We start from the raw sequence: 19402 nt of genomic DNA, 5'->3' as shown, positions 1-19402 counted from the left end.
TTCTAACCAGTTTTTTCTTTTGTCTTGCGCCGACAGCCAAGAAAGCAGCAGACGGCTCGGTCATCGCCAACGGATACTGCGACTTTTGCCTGGGAGGCTCAAAGAAGACGGGCTGTCCAGAGGACCTCATTTCCTGTGCAGACTGTGGGCGCTCAGGTAGGGTTTAGATCAAGGTGTCTTGAAAGACCAAGGTGGTCCCTTTGTGATTCTATCGCAAATATGTAGTCTTCGTTATAGGCACCCACAATTTTTAAAAGGACAGAATTTATCAATGTTTTTTTCAATCCATTAACTACAAATCATGTACATAATGTAGAAAATGGGAAAGCAGTGATGGGGTGTTTCATATGGTGGCTCTTTTTACATTTTAGGGGCATCAGTCAATTCATTCCAACTCATGAATACTGGCTTGACATTTACTTGACTTGCATTCAATTGCAAGTTCATTGATAAGTTTAGAGTTTAGTAGAAACTCCAGACAAGGAAAGAAATGAATTTTGAACTTGCAGGGAGAACAGGCGAGGACTGTACATAAACCTCTTACAATACCAAATTCCAAATCTGTTCTCTTAGGTTCCTAAAAGCAGATATGTCCTGAAGTTATGGAAATCAAAGAAAAGACAGATTATTGGCCAATTGTGTAAATGATATAAACAGTCCATAATAGTCGAAATAACGAATGAAGGTGAAGTCCATCCATCCATTATCTGCACCGCTTATCCTCACTAGGGTCGCGGGGGTGCTGGAGCCCATCCCAGCTATCTTCGGGCAGTGGGCAGGGGACACCCTGAACTGGTTGCAGACAGTCACAGGGCACACAGGGACAGACAATTCGCTCCTTCGTTTACACCCAAGGACAATTCGGACCGACCAATTAACCTGACATTTAGGAAACATTTAAGAAACACTGCGCCGCCGTGCTGCCGAAGGTGAAGTATAATGGTCAAAATTACAAACTGGCATTCTATGAAATAGGTGTTTAATATTAAAAAACGGATAAACACATTATCAATCTCACATTATATCTGTTCAAAATGTACAATTAAAAATGTATTTTAAAGTTTTAAATACCCATACTAAATAATAGAAAAATTTGTACTATTTCAATAACTAATATTTACTTAAAGGTAAAAACGTACAGTCTATACTTCAAATGAGTCATAATATGTCATTAATTTAAGTTAAGGCGGTTTTCTGCTACTTGGTGGCATTTGTGTCTCAAGTTGGACATGCATGTCAGGAAATCAACTTCATGTTTCTTCGAAAGCAATTTTTGAAAATGAAAAGCTACATTGTGTTATAGTGTTTCCTTTTTTAAATCTTTTATGGAGAATGACATATGAAAAACAATAATTGTTTCATATTTTAATACCTCAGGATGTCATATTGAAACTTTTTATTTCCAATTAAAGTAAAGTCCTTTTTTTGTAAATCCATATATGACTATTCATTTCTGTGGAGCAATAAATTCAAGTATTAACAATTTAAACGCTGATAGACTGTCGAATGCTCTCAGCAAGAAAATATTTCCCAAACAAAAACACACATACAATTGCCCACTTTATATGAGAAAGTCAGAATGAGTTCGAATAAGTTAGAACAAGAACCCAACAAAAATATATCTCATTTTCCATCCATCCATTATCTACACTGCTTATCCTCATTAGGGTCGCTGGGGTGCTGGAGCCTATCCCAACTACACTTGGGCAGTGGGCAGGGGACACCCTGAACTGGTTGCCAGCCAGTCGCAGGACACACAGGAACAGACAACTCATTCACACCTAAGGACAATTTGGACCAGCCAATTAACTTGACGTGTATGTTTTTTGGGGAATGTGGGAGGATACCGGAGAGCCCGGAGAAAACCTGCACAGGGAGAACATGCAAACTCCACACGGGGAGGCTCGATAGCTGTGCTTGAACACTGAACCTCTGCACCGTGGGGCTGCGTGCTAACCACCCAATCTCATCTTAATTCTAGAAATGTATTCTGACCATGTCAACAAAACGCAATCTAAAAAATTGAAGCGAACACGACTGGAATAAATTGTTGGAATAGAGACACTCCAAGTTTGTTCTGAAGTCAAGCATTTTTATTCCTTGTTGTCTCCAAATCACAATGGATTTTTTGAACACAACAAAATGCATTTCTTCATGATTCGGCTCAGTAATATGAAAAACAAGATGAACTACAGAAATTTGTATCATGTTTGTTTCGTTGACGGTCACTTTATCAAATCAAGAAAACACGAAAAGTCCTAAATTGTGTATGTTTATGATGATACATGATCTTATCTAAATTCTGATTCACTGATTACATTGCTTCTAAAATAAAATAAGGTACATTTAGTTAGTTTCAATTTCCTGTGTGAAAAAAATGTCTGTGGCTATGTTGTAAATTGCATTCCATTTCCATAAATCTAATTATTTATTTAGATAGGATAATCTTCTAACAGGAAGTTAGTGCCTTTAATCAAGTGTAATTTATTCCGAATGTGTACTCTTTGTGTATGTCACAACCAGAACGGAATCAGGACCGAATTGCATAACGTTAACCACAAGTTTTATTAATAGAAAGAGGGAGGGCAGCGCCCATGATCCGGTGCTCGCTGGACGCAAGAAGCAAGCTGCTCACACACAGATCTTGAGCCGAATACGGAAGTGGATCTTCAGTAGCGGAAGATGGCGGTGTCAAGGACGAAAAAACAGGTCGATAGCCGGGACAGGAGAGCAAAAACTTTGTCGGGATCAAAAACAGGTCGTAAGCCGGAGACAGACGGGGAGAAAGGGAATGGACAGGTGGAAAAACCTGTGCAAAAACGGGACAGGCGGGACTCAGGGTCAAAATGCTTGCCTTGTAACAACAGAGCTTCACTGACGGACTGACAGCTGGAGAGTGAAAGGGCTGTGTTTAAAAAGGGACAGGGAACCAATCAGGCAGCCCGCAGCGGCTGCACCAAATGAGTGGGCAGAGGTGATGCTAGTCAGTAATCATGACAGTGTATTGAGTGGTATAAAATCAAGAAATATGTTTTTGGATGTACACGTATATAGTTATTTATTTTTATCCCCCCCCAAAAAATAAAAGGAAAACCCAAAACATGTAGGTGATTTCTAACAAATAAGCTAAAGCTTACGAAACACTGTTCTTAAAATCATAATAGTGTAGTTAGATGCAATATGCCTTTTTTTTTGTAAAAATGAACTGTACAGTCAGTGAAAAGCAATGATTCTTTTCTTCCTTATTTAATGAAATCAGATGTCCTCGTCAACATCACCTGAATAACTTTCAGGAAGTTATGGCGAGATGGCTGGCAAAACTTGAAGTACAGAGCGTTCTGGTGAAAATTGTGTGTGTGTGTGTGTGTTTTGAATGTGTGTGTGTGCATGTGTGTGTTTTTGTGCACCCAGGCCACCCATCCTGTCTGCAGTTCACAGTGAACATGACAGCTGCAGTGAGGACTTATCGCTGGCAGTGCATCGAGTGCAAGTCCTGCAGCCTGTGCGGCACCTCTGAGAACGACGTAAGATTTCGCTCCATTGGAAATTTGTGCAAAATGTAGCAAAGAAGCTAAGCTCACTACAGTCATTTGCGATCATTTCTCGACACTGGAAAATCGGCCTAGAAAAAGGATCACGTCGTTTTTCGAGTAGCCAGGGTTCCCGCGGATTCTTGAAAAGTCTTAAAAAGCATTATATACATTAGTCTAGAACTAAGGCCTTAATTGGCTTTAAAATATCTTAAATCCAATTCTTAAAAGTCTTCAAAATAGATTTATGTTTGTTTGAACTAAAAATATTTAGTAAAAAAGTAAATTTATCTAGATTCATGATAAATATGCTCATCGATGTAGCAAAGGAGTTCTATGGAATTAGTTGTGAGAGAGCTGTTTTTCAGAGGGAAAGTTTTTAAATGGACCAAAAGTTGATTAAAAAACATTAAAATAAACATGTGTTTACAATTGCCTCTAATTCATGTGGTGAGTGGTGGCTTTTTTTGTTGACTTGGTCTTAAATTTGATTTCAAAAGGCATTAAAGAAGTCTTAAAAGGCCTTGAATTTAATTTGCTTTCAGCTGTAGGAACCCTGGTAACAATGTCTAAAGTTGTACTCCGACAGAACACTTCAGGATGTGGTTTCTGTTTTTTCACAAAATTCCAGATCTAGAAACACGCATTGATAGTATTAAAGTTAATCCCACAAATCTTAATAGTCAGAAACGTGTCTTCTTAATATAACACCCATGCAGTAAATTACAGAAATCTCACTGTATTTTCCACACCTTCCACCAGATTATTTTTTGTGATATTGTTTTCATATATAACGCACACCGGACTTTAAGAGACATAGAATATAGACTACTGTATGGGTTATGGTTGTACTAAAAACAAATACCGTATTTTCCGCACTATAAGGCGCACCGGGTTATACGGCGCACCCCGAAAAAATATTTTTTGGTCCTATATTTGACATACATAAGACGCACCGGATTATAAGGCGTTACAATGGGAGCGTCGACAAAACAGTCAGGTAGTTCAGTCAAACTTATTACCCCCTTAACATTTCCAAAGCTTGCAAAGAAGCAAATACGTGTCGAGAACACGTGCGGATGCGGTGTCCGTACGATGTCACTCAAATGCATGGTTCCAAATATCATTCGGAAGGTTAAAGTCTTGGGATTCAAGAAATGCCGACCATTCCTTAGTTTCTATTTTCTTTTTCGCTCGCAACTTTACTGTGCATATGACAATAAACACTTGGAATTGAGTTTAATTTAAAAATAGACACTCCATTCCATCCATTATCTGTACCGCTTATCACAGAAACATCGAGTTCAGTCTGAAACAAGAAACAGGGAAAATATATAGCCGGAGTAGCTCACCGAAGTCGTTGTGTTCAATAATAATGTGCAACCGTGGTCCTCTTATCCAGGAGAATAAAATATTTACAAATACAGAATAGTAAAAAATGCTTTCTCTATGCCGTCAACCCAACGTGCTATTCACATTCATCTTTTTCGGCCAATTGCAGGCTTTGTTTTGCCGCTTTAGCCTATGCCAGCCTGTAAATTATAAAAAGGATCCGCCCCTTTTACCTCCGAATAACTTTAGCCAATAGTGATCGATTCAACTGATGATTGACACATCTTTTTCGGCCAATTGCAGGCTTTGTTTTGCCGCTTTAGCCTATGCCAACCTGTAAATGATAAAAAGGATCTGCCCCCTTTACCTCCGAATAACTTTAGCCAATAGTGATCGATTCAAATGATGATTGACACATTGGTTAGCCAATGAAACGCCGGTAAATAAATCCCAGCATACACCGCGGACTACTTGGCGTTCGGGGGAAAATCTAGTCGGCGGCTGCTGCATTAGTTGCAAGACTTAATATTGAGCCATAAATAAGGCGCGCTGTATTACATGGTCTGCTTTTGAAAAAAATAAAGGCTTTTAGGTGCGCCTTATAGTGCGGAAAAATAAGTACTATATTTATGCATTAAATGTCCGGTTGCAAAATATCGCAGATCACAATAGCAAAAGTTGGGTGCAACAGGAATTGAACCTGGGTCGCAGCATGGATCATATATGGTCCATTAGACTCCTAGACATACAGATGGCTGACAAAAAGGCATTAGCTTCGAGGTCATCATAATACTATTTTCAGTCATCGTACCATGTTGATAATTTTTTGGCCAGGCCGAAAGAATTTTATCGGTTAACCGGTTCGTGGTACAAAAAGGGTCGGGGACCACTGAAATACAGTATTGTATCACCGATTTGAAAGGTATTTACGGAGCGCATGAGATTCTGAGCTGAATGAAAAGAAAGGCATTGTGGGAAGTAATTAACTCATCCTGAAATATATTAATAAACGCATGGGAGCACATATTCAACAATTTTTGTCACTTGCAATGCTTAGATTGAGCTAAGAAAAAGTGAAACAAGATTTTATACAGATTTTTTTAATCCCTTTTCTCATTTCTCTAACATTTGTATCTAGTACCGTGACTGAAAATTGTGAAATAATGATAAGACCTATTGCCTTTTCCTCTCTTTTAAGTCATTAGTGGCCTGATGGCTCAAATTTGGCACTCTTTTGACCGCTGTCTGGGCTTTTACCCCTGTTGACACCATTGTGATGCAAATGTGGTCAGAAAAATATTACTGATTAATCAATAATTGCACAAATATGACAGTACACCTCTAAGAATGTTCCATACATGAGGAACATGGGATAATAAAGCGCACTTTTAAAATATCTGGACAATTTGGTGTTTTTGGGTGCGCCTTACATTCCATAAAATACAGAGTATGTGTTTTTTATTTTATTTGTAGAATAAATCCATAACTACTTATCTACTACTCTTTCCTATGTTTACATTCAAGAAAATCCAGCTCGTATGGCTTGCATATTTAAATATGTTGTTCTTTAGGGCTGCGCTGTCATGGGAATGGTCACGACCAGGGATGGGTACCAAAAACTGGACTTTTTTATGTATTAACGTGAATTCAAACAATACTTTATCAGCAGTGAATGTGCAGAAGTTGAATAGTTGGTAATGTTCCGGGGCGCATGCCACATTGTACACACACTAGTGCAGTGGTTTTCAAATACTAGTATACTGAAAGGTACATAAAAGCACTTTAAGGGTTACTTAAGGTTTTAAAAAGTAGCATCGATTCATAACCACACTGAATAAATGGTAAATGGTCTGCATTTATATAGCGCTTTTCAATCAATGAGACCTTCCAAAGCTCTTTACAATGCGCTTCACACTTACCCATTCACACACACACACACACACACACACACACACACACACTCACACAATAGGGAGCCAGCCATGCAAGGCGCCTACCTGCTAATTGGGAGCATTAGGGATTCAGTGTCTTGCCCAAGGACACTTCGACCTATAGCACGGAAGAGCCGGGAATCAAACCTGCGACCTCTTGATCCCAAGACGAGCGCTCTACCTCCTGAGCTAATGATGCCCAGTGTTTGCTTGAATAGTACTTCCACTGTAAATAAATAGAAAAAAGTCAGGTTCACATAGCAGATCATAATGCTCATTTTAAGTTTAATTTTTTCGTATTTACTATATTTTTAACTGACTTTAAACTTTGATATCATATATGGAAAATATATGATACTTGGCTCACCCTGATTAGTCATCTGCTGCTACACTAAAATATTTGAACAGCCGACACTACCTTTTAAAAAGATTCCAAGCATTTCGTTGAATGACTTTTGTTGCACTGCTTCGTATGTGTTAATGCAGATTATTGACTGCTCCGCTAATTGATTTAGATTGACAGCTGCGGACAGAGTCTGCAAATGAATGTCTTAATTGTGGCACAATGTGTTTCTTTTCGTTGACATTTCCCCTCTGATTCTGCTCTGATCATAGTCCATATGGACAGTGGGAATCTTGCTAATCCATTCATGCGTGCCACTCATTAGATGATGAAGCCTTTGGCTAACGAAGGGAGTCATAGTTACTTGCGCCGTTTACTTGCGCTTTATTGAATTTCTTCACTTTGACATTCAGAGCACTAAGCAGATATTGCGATGGTTGGTTTGAATTAAATAGTTGGATTTCCCGGGTCTGTACCAGTTCTAAGCCTGCTGCTTCACGCCCGCCAATAAGAACTGCCAGAAATCGGGCAGGGAGCGCTGCCGCATCGACGCGGGCCACAGCTGGGGAGATACTCGACCTTGTGACCATCCACATTGAATTTAAAGCCACAGGGTTCAAAATTTAGGGAAAAAATAAGCAATTTTTAATCCAGAATTTATGATATTTGTCATTGCAAAGTCATTTTTGATATTATTCTTTTTTTCTTCATCAGCTCCATCATTTGTTTTAAATTACTTAAACTGTTCTAGGTTTAGTCAAACTGTGCTTTCTTTTTTACTTTAATTTTGTCAGAAATGAACAAGTACCAAAAATCGATATCCGTATGAATATCCAACTGTAAAAGTACCAGTTCAAACGTGAAAGGTACCCATCCCTAGTCAATACCGCAGTGAGGCATATACTGGACTGTCTCAGAAAATTAGAATATTGTGATAAAGTTCTTTATTTTCTGTAATGCAATTAAAAAAACAAAAATGTCATACATTCTGGATTCATTACACATCAACTGAACTATTTCAAGCCTTTTATTATTTGAATATTGCTGATTTTGGCTTACAGCTGAAAAAAACTCAAAAATCCTATCTCAAACTATTAGAATACTTCCTCAGACCAAGTAAAACAAATAATTTTATAACAGCAAAACTAAATCAAACATTTGAAAATGTCCATTGATGCACTCAGTACTTGGTTGGGAATCCTTTTGCACGGATTACTGCATCAATCCGGCGTGGCATGGAGGCAATCAGCCTGTGGCATTGCTGAGGTGTTATTGATGCCCAGGATGCTTCGATAGCGGCCTTCAGCTCATTTGCATTTGTAGGTCTGGTGTCTTTCATCTTCTTAACTATACCCCACAAATTCTCGATGGGGTTCAGGTCAGGGGAATTAGCAGGCCAATCAAGGACAGTGATGCCATGGTCAGTGCACCAGTTACTGGTGGTTTTTGGCACTGTGGGCAGGTACCAGATCATGCTGGAAAATGAAATCCTCATCTCCATAGAGCTTTTCAGCAGATGGAAGCATGTAGTGCTCTAAAATCTCTTGGTACACAGTTGCATTTACTCTGGACTTGATGAAACACAGTGGACCAACACCAGTAGCTGACATGGCTCCCCAAACCATTGCTGACTGTGGGAACTTCACACTGGATTTCAAGCAACTTGGACTTTGCTCCTCTCCAGCCTTTCTCCAGACTCTGGCGCCTTGACTTCCAAATGAAATGCAAAACTTGCTTTCGTCTGAAAAGAGGACTTTGGACCACTCTGCAACTGTCCAGTGCTTCTTCTCCATAGCCCAAGTCAGACGCTTCTTCCGTTGTCTTGAGTTCAGAAGTGGCTTGACCATGGGAATACGGCTATTGTAGCCCATTTCCCGGACACGTCTGTGAACTGTGGCTTTTGATACCTGGACTCCAGCTTCAGCCAACTGTCTTTGAAGCTCCCCCAAATTCTGGAAGCGGCTCTTCTTCACAATTTTGTCAAGGCTGCGATCATCTCTCTTGGTTGTGCAGCGTTTCCGGCCACATTTTTCCCTTCCAATAGACTTTTGTGGATATGCTTTGAAACTGCACTCTGTGAACAGCCTGCTCTTTGAGAAAATTCTTTTTATGTCTTACCCTCCTGATGGAGGGTATCAATGATGGTCCTCTGGACAGCAGTCAGATCAGCAGTCTTCCCCATACTTGTGATTTAGTTTACTGAACCAAGCTGAGTGTTTTTAAGGCTCAGGAAACCTCGCAAGGTGTTTCGACTTAATTAGATGATTCAGGTGATTAGTTGAATAGCCTACTTGTATACTTTTTCATGATATTCTAATATTTTGAGATAGGATTTTTGAGTTTTCTTAAGCTGTAAGCCAAATTCAGCAATATTGAAATAATAAAAGGCTTGAAATAGTTCAGTTGATGTGTAATGAATCCAGAATGTATGACATTTTTGTTTTTTTAATTGCATTACAGAAAATAAAGAACTTTATCACAATATTCTAATTTTCTGAGACAGTCCAGTACAACAAAAGCGGCTAATTTCAATCCCTTTTAACCCATTATAACCCAAATTGAGTTGCAACATGACGAAATAATCTCTTTGGCACTGTGAAGTGGGCACTTGGAGAACTTGGAGACTTGGACTCCAAAAAGAGGAAAAGATCGGGCCTAAAATCTCCAGCTCGACCTGACCCAGGCTCGGAAGGATTAAAGCCTGAGCCTGACCACCAACTTCATTTGCAGGACCGAGCCCTAAAGCAAACACAAAAACTCATCTTTGAAGACTTGAGAAGAAGAAAACAATTGTTGATAACAAATTAAAGCCTATCTTATGTAAAAAAAAAAATCTAAGTTAAAAAAGACTATACATAGTTACATCTTTTTTTATTTATGTATCTGAAAATTTTCCATCATTGACAGATATTTTTAAGAAATGACAGGAATACTTTAAAACCGTTAGCTATTTTTACGGGTTTAAACTTGGACCATTATCCACAGCGGCAGTACATCCTGAAAAGACTAGAGAGGCAGAGAGACAAAGAAGAACAATAACGGGTGGATAACAATTTGTTTTCAAAAGGCAGTGAGAGAAAAGACTGGCCCAACCCAACCCGAACGTAATGATCGACATTTTGTAACCGGCCTGAATTTCCTGAATTTTGGGTCAGGCTCGGGCTTAAGATCTTACCTCTTATCAACTCATTTGGACGATAAACAATTAAAAAAAAAGACAACTAAAGTGAGTTTTGATGCCCAGGTGTAGATCGACTTTGTGCTAGCAAATTGTCACTCCGCCAGGTGCACCTCCAAGACGCTCCTCCGACTGCGCCGAACCGCCCGGCTTGGCGGAGACCGGTCCGCCAACCAAATTGGCAAACACGCACAGCGGGCCTTGCGCCGATAGGGAAATCAAGATCGGCCGGCATTTGCGCCACAGCGCAGGTGCACTGTCTGCAAAAATAGAGCCCTCCAGGTTATGAGTTGAATTGACCATTTGTTTTGTTTCTGTTCCAGGATCAGCTGTTGTTCTGCGATGATTGCGACAGAGGTTACCACATGTACTGTCTGAGCCCTCCTATGTCTGAACCTCCAGAAGGTATGTCCCAAAACTTTTTTTTTCTTTATCAAACAGGTTTATAATTTATATAATGTATTTGTGAGTGATAAACAGTTCTAAAACACCATGTTTGTTCTTGTATAATTATTAACTAAATAAAAAGATTGGGTCCGCGTTACACATGAGGTTTTACGGTAGTATATCACCCTCTTCGTGCAATGATTGATCAGTCGAAAAATATCACTGACCACAATCTCAAAATATTGGATGCTATGGGAATCAAACTCGGAACACGGCGTTGAGAGCAACTCAAAACATTTGCTCGCCCCTGGTTTAGATTATTGCCACTATGTACCAGTAATGTTGCTGTTGTTTGATTCCCACACCCTTAGGGTAGAGAGCTCTTAGAACATCTATTATCTGTAGTGTTTATCCTCAGTAGGGTCGCAGAGATGCTGGAGCCCATCCCAGCAATCTTGGAGCAGTGGGCAGGGGACACCCTGAACTGGTTGCCAGCCAGACCCAGGGCACACAGAGACAACTCACTTGTTCATTCACACGTAGGGACAATTTGAACAAGCCAATTAATATAGTTGTTTTGTTATTGGAATGTGGGTGGAAACTGGAGTGCCCGGAGGAAACCCAAGCAAGCACAAGGAGAACATGCAAACTCTGCAGAGGAAGGCCGGTAGCGCGATTTGATCCCACGACCTCAGAACTGTTCCGCGGATGCCCTAACCACTGATCCGCCGTGGCGCGCTCTTAGAACAGATCTGGAATGTTAAAAATTCATTGATGATTGTGCGTTGAATAAATTTTTGCCAAGAATTGGTTGCAACGGGAATTGTACCCAGATTGCAGCTCTGATAATGCTGATACCTAACCACTAAGCCATTAAAATGGTAAAGTTTGTAGGAAAAGGCATTTTATTTTATCTCATCAGCACATTCTTTCGACTCATGGTGCCACAGTGTACAACGTGGAAATGGAGCATTATGGGAACGAGTTCAGCCAAAACAACATTGTTAAATATGGCACCATGAGAAAAAAATTGTGTGATGAAGAGATAAAATCAAATGCCTTTTCCTATGTCATCTAGATCTGTAAGTGTCTCGTGAATTTATTTAGGCTTATTTTCATTATTATTATGATTGTAATTATTATTATTGTGATTTTCACGAATGTTTTTATTGGGCCGGGTCATGAGAATGTCGATAAACCAGTTCATGGTACCGAAATGTTCCAAGCCACTGCACTAAACTATGAAACAATCATTCAAAAAATTTGGCATAGGGGCCAGGCCATGAGAAAAAAAACAATGGAATATTTTTACAAGTATCTGATGATACAGTCTCCATTTGACATTTTTCATCAAATTGCTTGTGAAACAGCAACAATTAAAACGAAATGGACTGACACGGACTGTCACAGAATTATTTCTAACACATGCAACACTTGTGTTTCTTATCATATGTAACGTCACAAATCTCAAGTCCGTCCTAACCTAGTTGTCAAATCCTTTCCATCTGCTAACCACATTCCCAAATCTGATTTTCTGACATCAAGCTCTCATTTACAGCGTTACTTATTACTATGTGATGACGGATTATTCTGAAAAGCTTTACAATAGCGTTGATTGAAATCACAATTTACTGTGTATGTTCGTGTGTGTGTCGCAGGAAGCTGGAGCTGTCATTTGTGCTTGAGACAACTAAAGGAGAAGGCCTCCGCCTACATCACCCTCAATTAATCTGGAGAGCCAGCATTTCGTGCCTCATCTTCATCGCCCTCCTTCGACGGTACAACCTTTAACCCAGGCGACTTCATCCGAGGAGAGCAACTGATACTCCCGATGTCCATTCGTTACTCATGCTTTGGCTGCGGATGGATCACATTGACCTGAACCGAAATTTGGAACAACACGTACACTTGGGTGGTCCTTATGTTTAAGCTTTCTGATTTTTCATTGGCGAAGGTTTGAATATGGTGTGAAATCATGAGAAAACACTTCCTGTGAAGTTTCACATTGATCAGACTTATTTAAAGGGTACCCCGAAGCCATTTTAGAACAGTAGTCTAATAGGGTGGTCCTTACATATACGGAGAATTTCCTGAATGATCATTTCGACAAGCAAAGGCCTGCGTTTGATGTGAAACCATGAGATAACAAATCTTAAAAGTATCAGATGCAGCAAAAATATTTAAGATGCGCCCTAAAGTCAAATGCTCAATTCAATACCCACAAAATAAGGAAGTTATTTAATAACAAAACCAGGAACAAAGTAACAAACAAGGGATCCTAAACCCGAAATCAAACCCGACCATGGCCCAGCCTGAAACGAAGACCAAAACGGAAACGCAAGGATCAAGATATAATACAAAAACAATTGGGCGAAAAACAACAGAAAAATGTCCAAACCAGAAACAGGAGACAAAATCAATCCTGATGTAGTAATGAAAATGTTGTTATAAATGGTAAGGATAATTAAGGGACAGGTGAGTGGTGCTTGCACACACATGTGTGTAGCTCAAAATTCGGTTGGTGCCCTCAGGGGTAAAATAGTGTAGCAGAACCTAACATAACTTCCCCCTCAAGGGATGGACACCAGTTGTGTCACCCAAAAAATAAATAAAGAATTAAAAAATGAACCGAGGCTGCAACAATAGAAACGGGACGGCTAAAAGTCCTTGCTCCTTTTCCCTAAGACAGGAAACCAGGAGCAGCCAAGGGGCTTTTTCCCCGCCACAGAGAAAAGAAACCAAGAGTGGCCAAAGAGCTTTCTCCTCGCCGCCATGGCAGGAAGCCAAAGGCTGCTGCCAGGACAGGGATGTGGAAGCCTCCCCTTGGATCCTTTGGTGGGTGGGTCATTTGGTTCTAGAGGGTGGACCCAAGAGAGGGCAATCAGGAACTGAGGCAGGGGTGCTTAAGATAAGAAAGGTATAACAAAACCAGGAACAAAGTAACAAACAAAAACAAGTGAGCACAAAACAACTAACCAAATGTCCAAACTAGGAACATGTAACAAAAAAAATTTTTAATTCAGTAAAGACAGTGATAACGAAAATGGCCTTTGCCAAAATGCCATTATGATGGTCAGGATACTAAGGACAGGTGTGTGGTGATAGGACACACTTCTGCCCAGTTCCAAACCTATTTGGCGTCCTCTGGGGGAAGGTGACGTACCAGGTCCTTTTAAAAGATTTTTCTTTTGAAAAGTGCATTTGAAATGTGGGTTCAAAAGATTCACATAGAGTGTAAAATATTGAAGACAACATGTGTGCCACCTTGTGTGGTAAACCTTATTTTAGTATTGTCGGTCTTCATGGAGATCTTGGTCCCATACCAAAACAAGAACACCTCCTCCACTCCTAGGCTCCCTGCCTCCTTGACCATGGAAATGAAAGAACCAACTCAGCACTACCCTCATGTAGGGCAGCTGCTTTCTCATCATCGACTGGGGGTTCGAGCCAGACCTCCGTTGCTTTCCTCGTTGCAGTCGTCATACTTTTCACTCGAATACTTGGCTCACCCTAAATTACATCTGAAACGAAGTTCGAACAAAACCAGCGATAAATAAAGTATCATTCTAAAATGCACTTCAAATGAACTTCTTTTTTAAAAATCGTTTTATAAGCAGAGCTCTGATTGCTTATATTATCAAGCCAATTTGGCCCTGGGGCAACTCTAAAATATGCCTGATGCGTCTGAAGTTAACAAGATGTGTTTTCGCATGGTTTTACACCATATTCAGACCTTCACTTTTCGAAATATTGATTTGGGAAATCTCCCCATATATAAGGACCACCCCTAGTACACAGGCACAATTTCCTCCTTGGATATTAAAGAATTCATCAGCTGGCTCACAAAACATACACTCCAGACTGCCAAGGGCACTTCGGAGGAATACTACTCCACTAGAGCCCCCTCAAGGTCCCTTCAGATGTGCCGCTAAAGATCTTTCAATGCAATTCATTCAAGAAGCGAGGAAGAATGAACAAGAAGGTGCAAAGTAGAGGACGTTACTTGCAAGACCCCTGGATAACAAAAGGGCACTTATTTAAAAAAAAGGAAGCGGCGTAAAGGACTCGGATCCCGTTGCCCCAGTTTCCAAGACTTGTACAGAATTCAGACTCATTCCAAAACAGAACTGAAGACAATGCAACACATCTCAGTCTGGGTGGGTTCCCTATAAAAGATTGCAGAATGCATTAAGGTACCCTGTACCAGCGAGTGTTCCCCCCTACGAAACTGTTTTTGGACAGCGTGGAAACGACCAATCACGCTTAGAAAGTCTCCAAAATCTTTTTACTTGAGTGAAACAATGACTGTGAAGCCAACACATCACCACGTGATTGCGTATTGTCCGTGTGTTGAGAATGTAGGATTGTCGTCTGGATAACAATTTGGCCTTTTTTTACGACTCATTCTGTTTCATGTGCATGTTGTTGTTTCGTCGGTTCATGTTTGAACTTAAGAAGAAAGCACACTTAAATCGCAATAATGTCTTTGAGATAGAAACTGGGCCAAAATACGCGTGTTTTGAGCTACATTTGTATGCGTGTGTCTGCGGTTTCCAGTATTTGTAGCTGGCTCCACGCTACTGAAGCTAGCTTAGCTAAGGTGTTTGCTTTCGAATAGAAGGAGTGGTCATTTGAATGGGATTTTTTTTTCCAACAAAGAATTTGTGAAGTTTTTCGGTCAAAATAATTGTTATCCAGATTCAAATGACTGAGTCTTGGAGCTATCACTGTGACACACATTCTATTCATTCTTAAGTCATCCATGTTTACTTCTGTTTTGTTTTGGTGTTGTATCATGACTCTACCTCTTTTAGTTTTCTCCATACATCCAGGGGCTCCCACTCGGTAGTCAACAGCAGTTTGGTCATTATTTATCGTGGGTGGGTGGTGGTTATGGATCCCCTTACCACTAGGGTTGTAGGGGCACCATTTTTTGTGGTGTCAAGTCAAGTCAAGTTTATTTGTATAGCCCTTAATCACAAGAAGTCTCAAAGGGCTGCACAGACTACACCTACACCATCCCCTGATCTGAAACCTGCATTAGGGCAAAACAAACCTCAGCATCAGAAGTATTTTATTTGTGTGTGATAAAACACAAGGTTTCATGGCTGGGGTCTCTAATCCTTTTTAAGTGGAAAAGTACTTTTCGTTACTAATTAGCGCAAGGGGCACCCAGTTTGGTATGCATTTTTACAATACAAACTTATCATGTTGTTGCTATTTTATTAACAGGTTAGTTATTGGAAGTATACGGTTAATTTGACTCAATCAACCACTGAAAAATAAATAATTTTACTAGAAAATCACAATGACCCAGCACTGGCGAGCTATTTTCAGAACAGGTCCATGGGCATCTTAGCTGTCCTTAGGGGGAACCACATGGGAGACCCCTGTTTTGGTTGGAACAGAAATCAAACCCAGGTAGCTGCGTTGAGGGGCCAAAATATAACCACTACATCACGAGTGATACTGATAATGTATTTTAGAAAAAGCACAAGATTTAATCTCATTATCACACTATTTGGACTTGGGCAAGTACAGCCTGTTGGCACCCAACCAATGTTTCCACCCGGTCTCGAACCAGGAAGCTTATTGTACTGTGTGGAAAATAATTTAAACCCGATATTAGTACGCAAGTATGAGAACCACACCTAATTTCAGCTATTTTTTTCCCTAAATATGTGTCACTGTTTTTTGCACTGTTTAAACTCAAACGCTAGCATAACACATGCATGCATGTACAGGTTGATCAAAGCTTTAGGTTCATGCCATTGGACACACTCTGCACAATAAACCACTAAAACCAGCATGTAGATTTGTGTCACTTAACCCGATACAATAAAATGTTTCGTTAAAGTTAAGGTATACTTAAATTATTTTATTAGTCTGTTTGTAGAATATGAGTTAAGAATCAACCTGTTTTTATCCATTTCTGGGTGGATTTTTCTTGACTCGTGTAAATGTGAGTGGAATGCTGTGTTTAGGTCAGTTAAAACCCATTAAACTATTATTTTCAAGAAATCTTATGGGTTGACCTCCGGTTTAAGGAAATAAACGAGAAAATATTGTGGTAATTCCTTGGTTGCAGAAAAATCAATATCCTCAGGCCACACATGTGGTCAGTGTGAACAGAATTATTGCATTAAATGTAGTAAAATATCCATTGTCCAGATATCTTCGAGGCTTGTTACTTGAGCTGTATAGTATAAATATGAACAAAAAGTTGTTCAGGTTGCAATACTGCACTAACTCAATTTCTTTGATGAAGATCAGTCTGAAACAAGATACTGGGAAAATATAAAGCGGCGGTAGCTCACCAAAGTCGTCTTGCAGCCATCACATTCAATGATAATACGCAACCATGGTCCTCTTACATCTGTGAGTGTAGTACATCCACTAATGTAAAATATTTGCGTGGTCCAAAACACGCTATATACCCGACAAATAACAGAAAAAATCCTCAGAGAATCATCTGCATCGATGTACGTTGCTTGTTGCTAGCTTTCTGTTTAGCCCCATACTTCCTGTTTACAAATACAGACTAGTAAAATATGTTTTCTCCATGCTGTAGAGCAACCTAACATGTGATTCACATTTATCTTTTTTGGCAAATTGCAGGCTTTGTTTTGCCCCGCTTTAGCCTATGCGAACCTGTAAACGCTAAAAAGAACCCGCCTCTTTTAGCTCCGAATAACTTCAGTCAATGGTGACCGATTCAAATGATCATTGACGCATTTTTTAGGAAATTAAACGCCGGTATATATATATATATCCCAGCATACACCGCGGACTACTTCTATGGGGGGACATCTATTTGCCGGATGCTTGCCTTAGTTGCAAGACTCAATATTGAGCCATATATAAGGTGCACTGTATCATAAGGCGCATGGTCAGCTTTGGAAAAAAATAAAGGCTTTAGGTGCGCCTTATAGTCGTGAAAATACGGTAATCTTTTCCAATTTTAACAGGAAAAAAATATACATTTATTTTGTATTCAAATCCCCATGACATAACAATTAAATGAAATAAATTGTTACTAAAAATATCATTAATTTTCTATCATTGACCTCATTGATTTAAAAATATATATATGTAATGGTATGAAAAACGGTAAAGTGATAAAATCAAAAACAAGAAATCCAAAACAATTCTTGGTGTATTATACAAGTAAATTGTAAAAAATCCTCTCAAAGGCTTTAACATATGTGCAAAAAACTCAAAGGCAGTAACATGAATGTATACTTTTAGGCACTTACTTGCCAATGCAGATAAACATTGTCATCAATTCAATTTGTAAAGTGGATGTCAACCCAAAGCATTTTCTGACAATAACACAGGTCTAAAGGTAGAATGGCCAAAACACGCCTGTACAAAATGCAACTTCCCTAATAGATTCACTAAGCACCTAGGAGTCCTCTCATTTCAAAAAACAAAAAACAGTCAGCTTTTTCGACACATATGCAGCTTTTAATATTGTGGCAGTTTCAACAGTGTGATACCACCATATTGCCGTTACTGTTACATCCCTATTCATTTTCAGGTTTATGGAGGGTGAAGAATGAACTGCTAGTGCCAACATCATTCTGAGGGGCTGTTTTTTTAATGACGCTCTGCACTATCCTGCATCTGTCAAATGATGCTTTAGTTAATATAGTTTGAAATGTATGCATTCCATTAGAAAATTGTAGAAACTACCGTAAAACATATCACATGCCAAATGAGCTTTAACATTTTTAGCAGCCCCAAAAAAATGCTTTCTTGTTGTCATGGAAACAACGTTTTGATAAAGTCGGTTTTCCCCGAAAGGATGAAAACATCCTTGCGAAAAGCCACATGCCCCTCCAGACACCCCCCACAAGCATCCTTTGCTCATTTTTGTTAAAATTACTGTTCATCTTAAAGGGACAGTGTGTATTATTTAGCGCATTCTACTAGTAAAAAAATGTATATATGTAATTCATTAAAAATACATAACATTGAATATGAAAAAAAACACGAGTTACCATGTAAATGTACATTTTTTTAAATGAAAGGAAAAAAAATTGCATTTATTTGGTTACCATATAATTAGTTGGTCAATCTGGCTCTAAGACAGGAGTGCCCACTCTTTTCAATTCGCGAGCTCTGTTGAAATATTGATGCACTTTTGTTTTAAGTTAATTTAAGTCGTGTTGTTTGTATTGACATTTTTATTTATTTATTGTAGAAAAAAATAATAATCTGGAAGCTATTTAAGTTTTTATGTATCTTTTATAGGAGTTGCTGTTAACCTAATTTTATTTCCTGCCCTTTTAGTTTTCGGTTTGAGTGAACTCGTTAGTTGTGTTTGCTTTTTAGATTTTTTTTTGCATGCTATCAAGCTCATTTTGGGCTAGTTATCAAGCTAAATTTTGGCCACCTTTCTAGCTAGCTGGCTAGTTTTGAGTTTGGCTATTTAGATGGATTAAAGCTAGCTATCTAGCTCCCTCTTACTTTTTTACCTGAGTATAAACTTGACATTAATCGACGTAATCATATTTGACATTTGGATTCCATATTTTGCTTAAAATATTCCCGTTCTTACAAAAGTATTTTATATAGCTGATATTATACGTTACTAGTTATTTTTGTTGTTGTGCTCTGTACATCCATTTGAGACGTTTTGTGATAAAGGGGTATACAAATAAATATGACTTGACTTTTACATAACAAGAGCCTTACT

At 39.2% G+C, this 19402-nt stretch overlaps 1 protein-coding gene across 3 annotated transcripts in view; it reads left to right on the top strand.

Moving 5' to 3' along the window:
- The window catches only part of dpf1 (double PHD fingers 1), an 89259-nt gene extending 70217 nt beyond the window's left edge, over positions 1 to 19042 (top strand). For 2 of the 3 annotated variants that reach the window (XM_088344906.1, XM_088344905.1), the window contains exons 9-13: positions 37 to 156; positions 3412 to 3524; positions 10422 to 10565; positions 10638 to 10719; positions 12360 to 19042. In XM_088344906.1, the coding sequence (XP_088201032.1) occupies positions 37 to 156; positions 3412 to 3524; positions 10422 to 10565; positions 10638 to 10719; positions 12360 to 12430 (530 nt within the window). In that variant the 3' untranslated portion in view covers positions 12431 to 19042. The remainder of the gene's footprint in view (positions 1 to 36; positions 157 to 3411; positions 3525 to 10421; positions 10566 to 10637; positions 10720 to 12359) is intronic. The other variant, XM_088344907.1, reaches the window with a different exon arrangement.
- The last annotated feature ends 360 nt before the right edge of the window (positions 19043 to 19402 follow it).

Source organism: Urocampus carinirostris, chromosome 10, assembly GCF_059441175.1.
Source record: "Urocampus carinirostris isolate Australia breed hairy pipefish chromosome 10, RoL_Ucar_1.0, whole genome shotgun sequence".
NCBI lineage: Eukaryota > Metazoa > Chordata > Actinopteri > Syngnathiformes > Syngnathidae > Urocampus > Urocampus carinirostris.
Note: the sequence above shows the minus strand (reverse complement) of the source record. Positions and strands in the feature narration are given on the sequence as shown.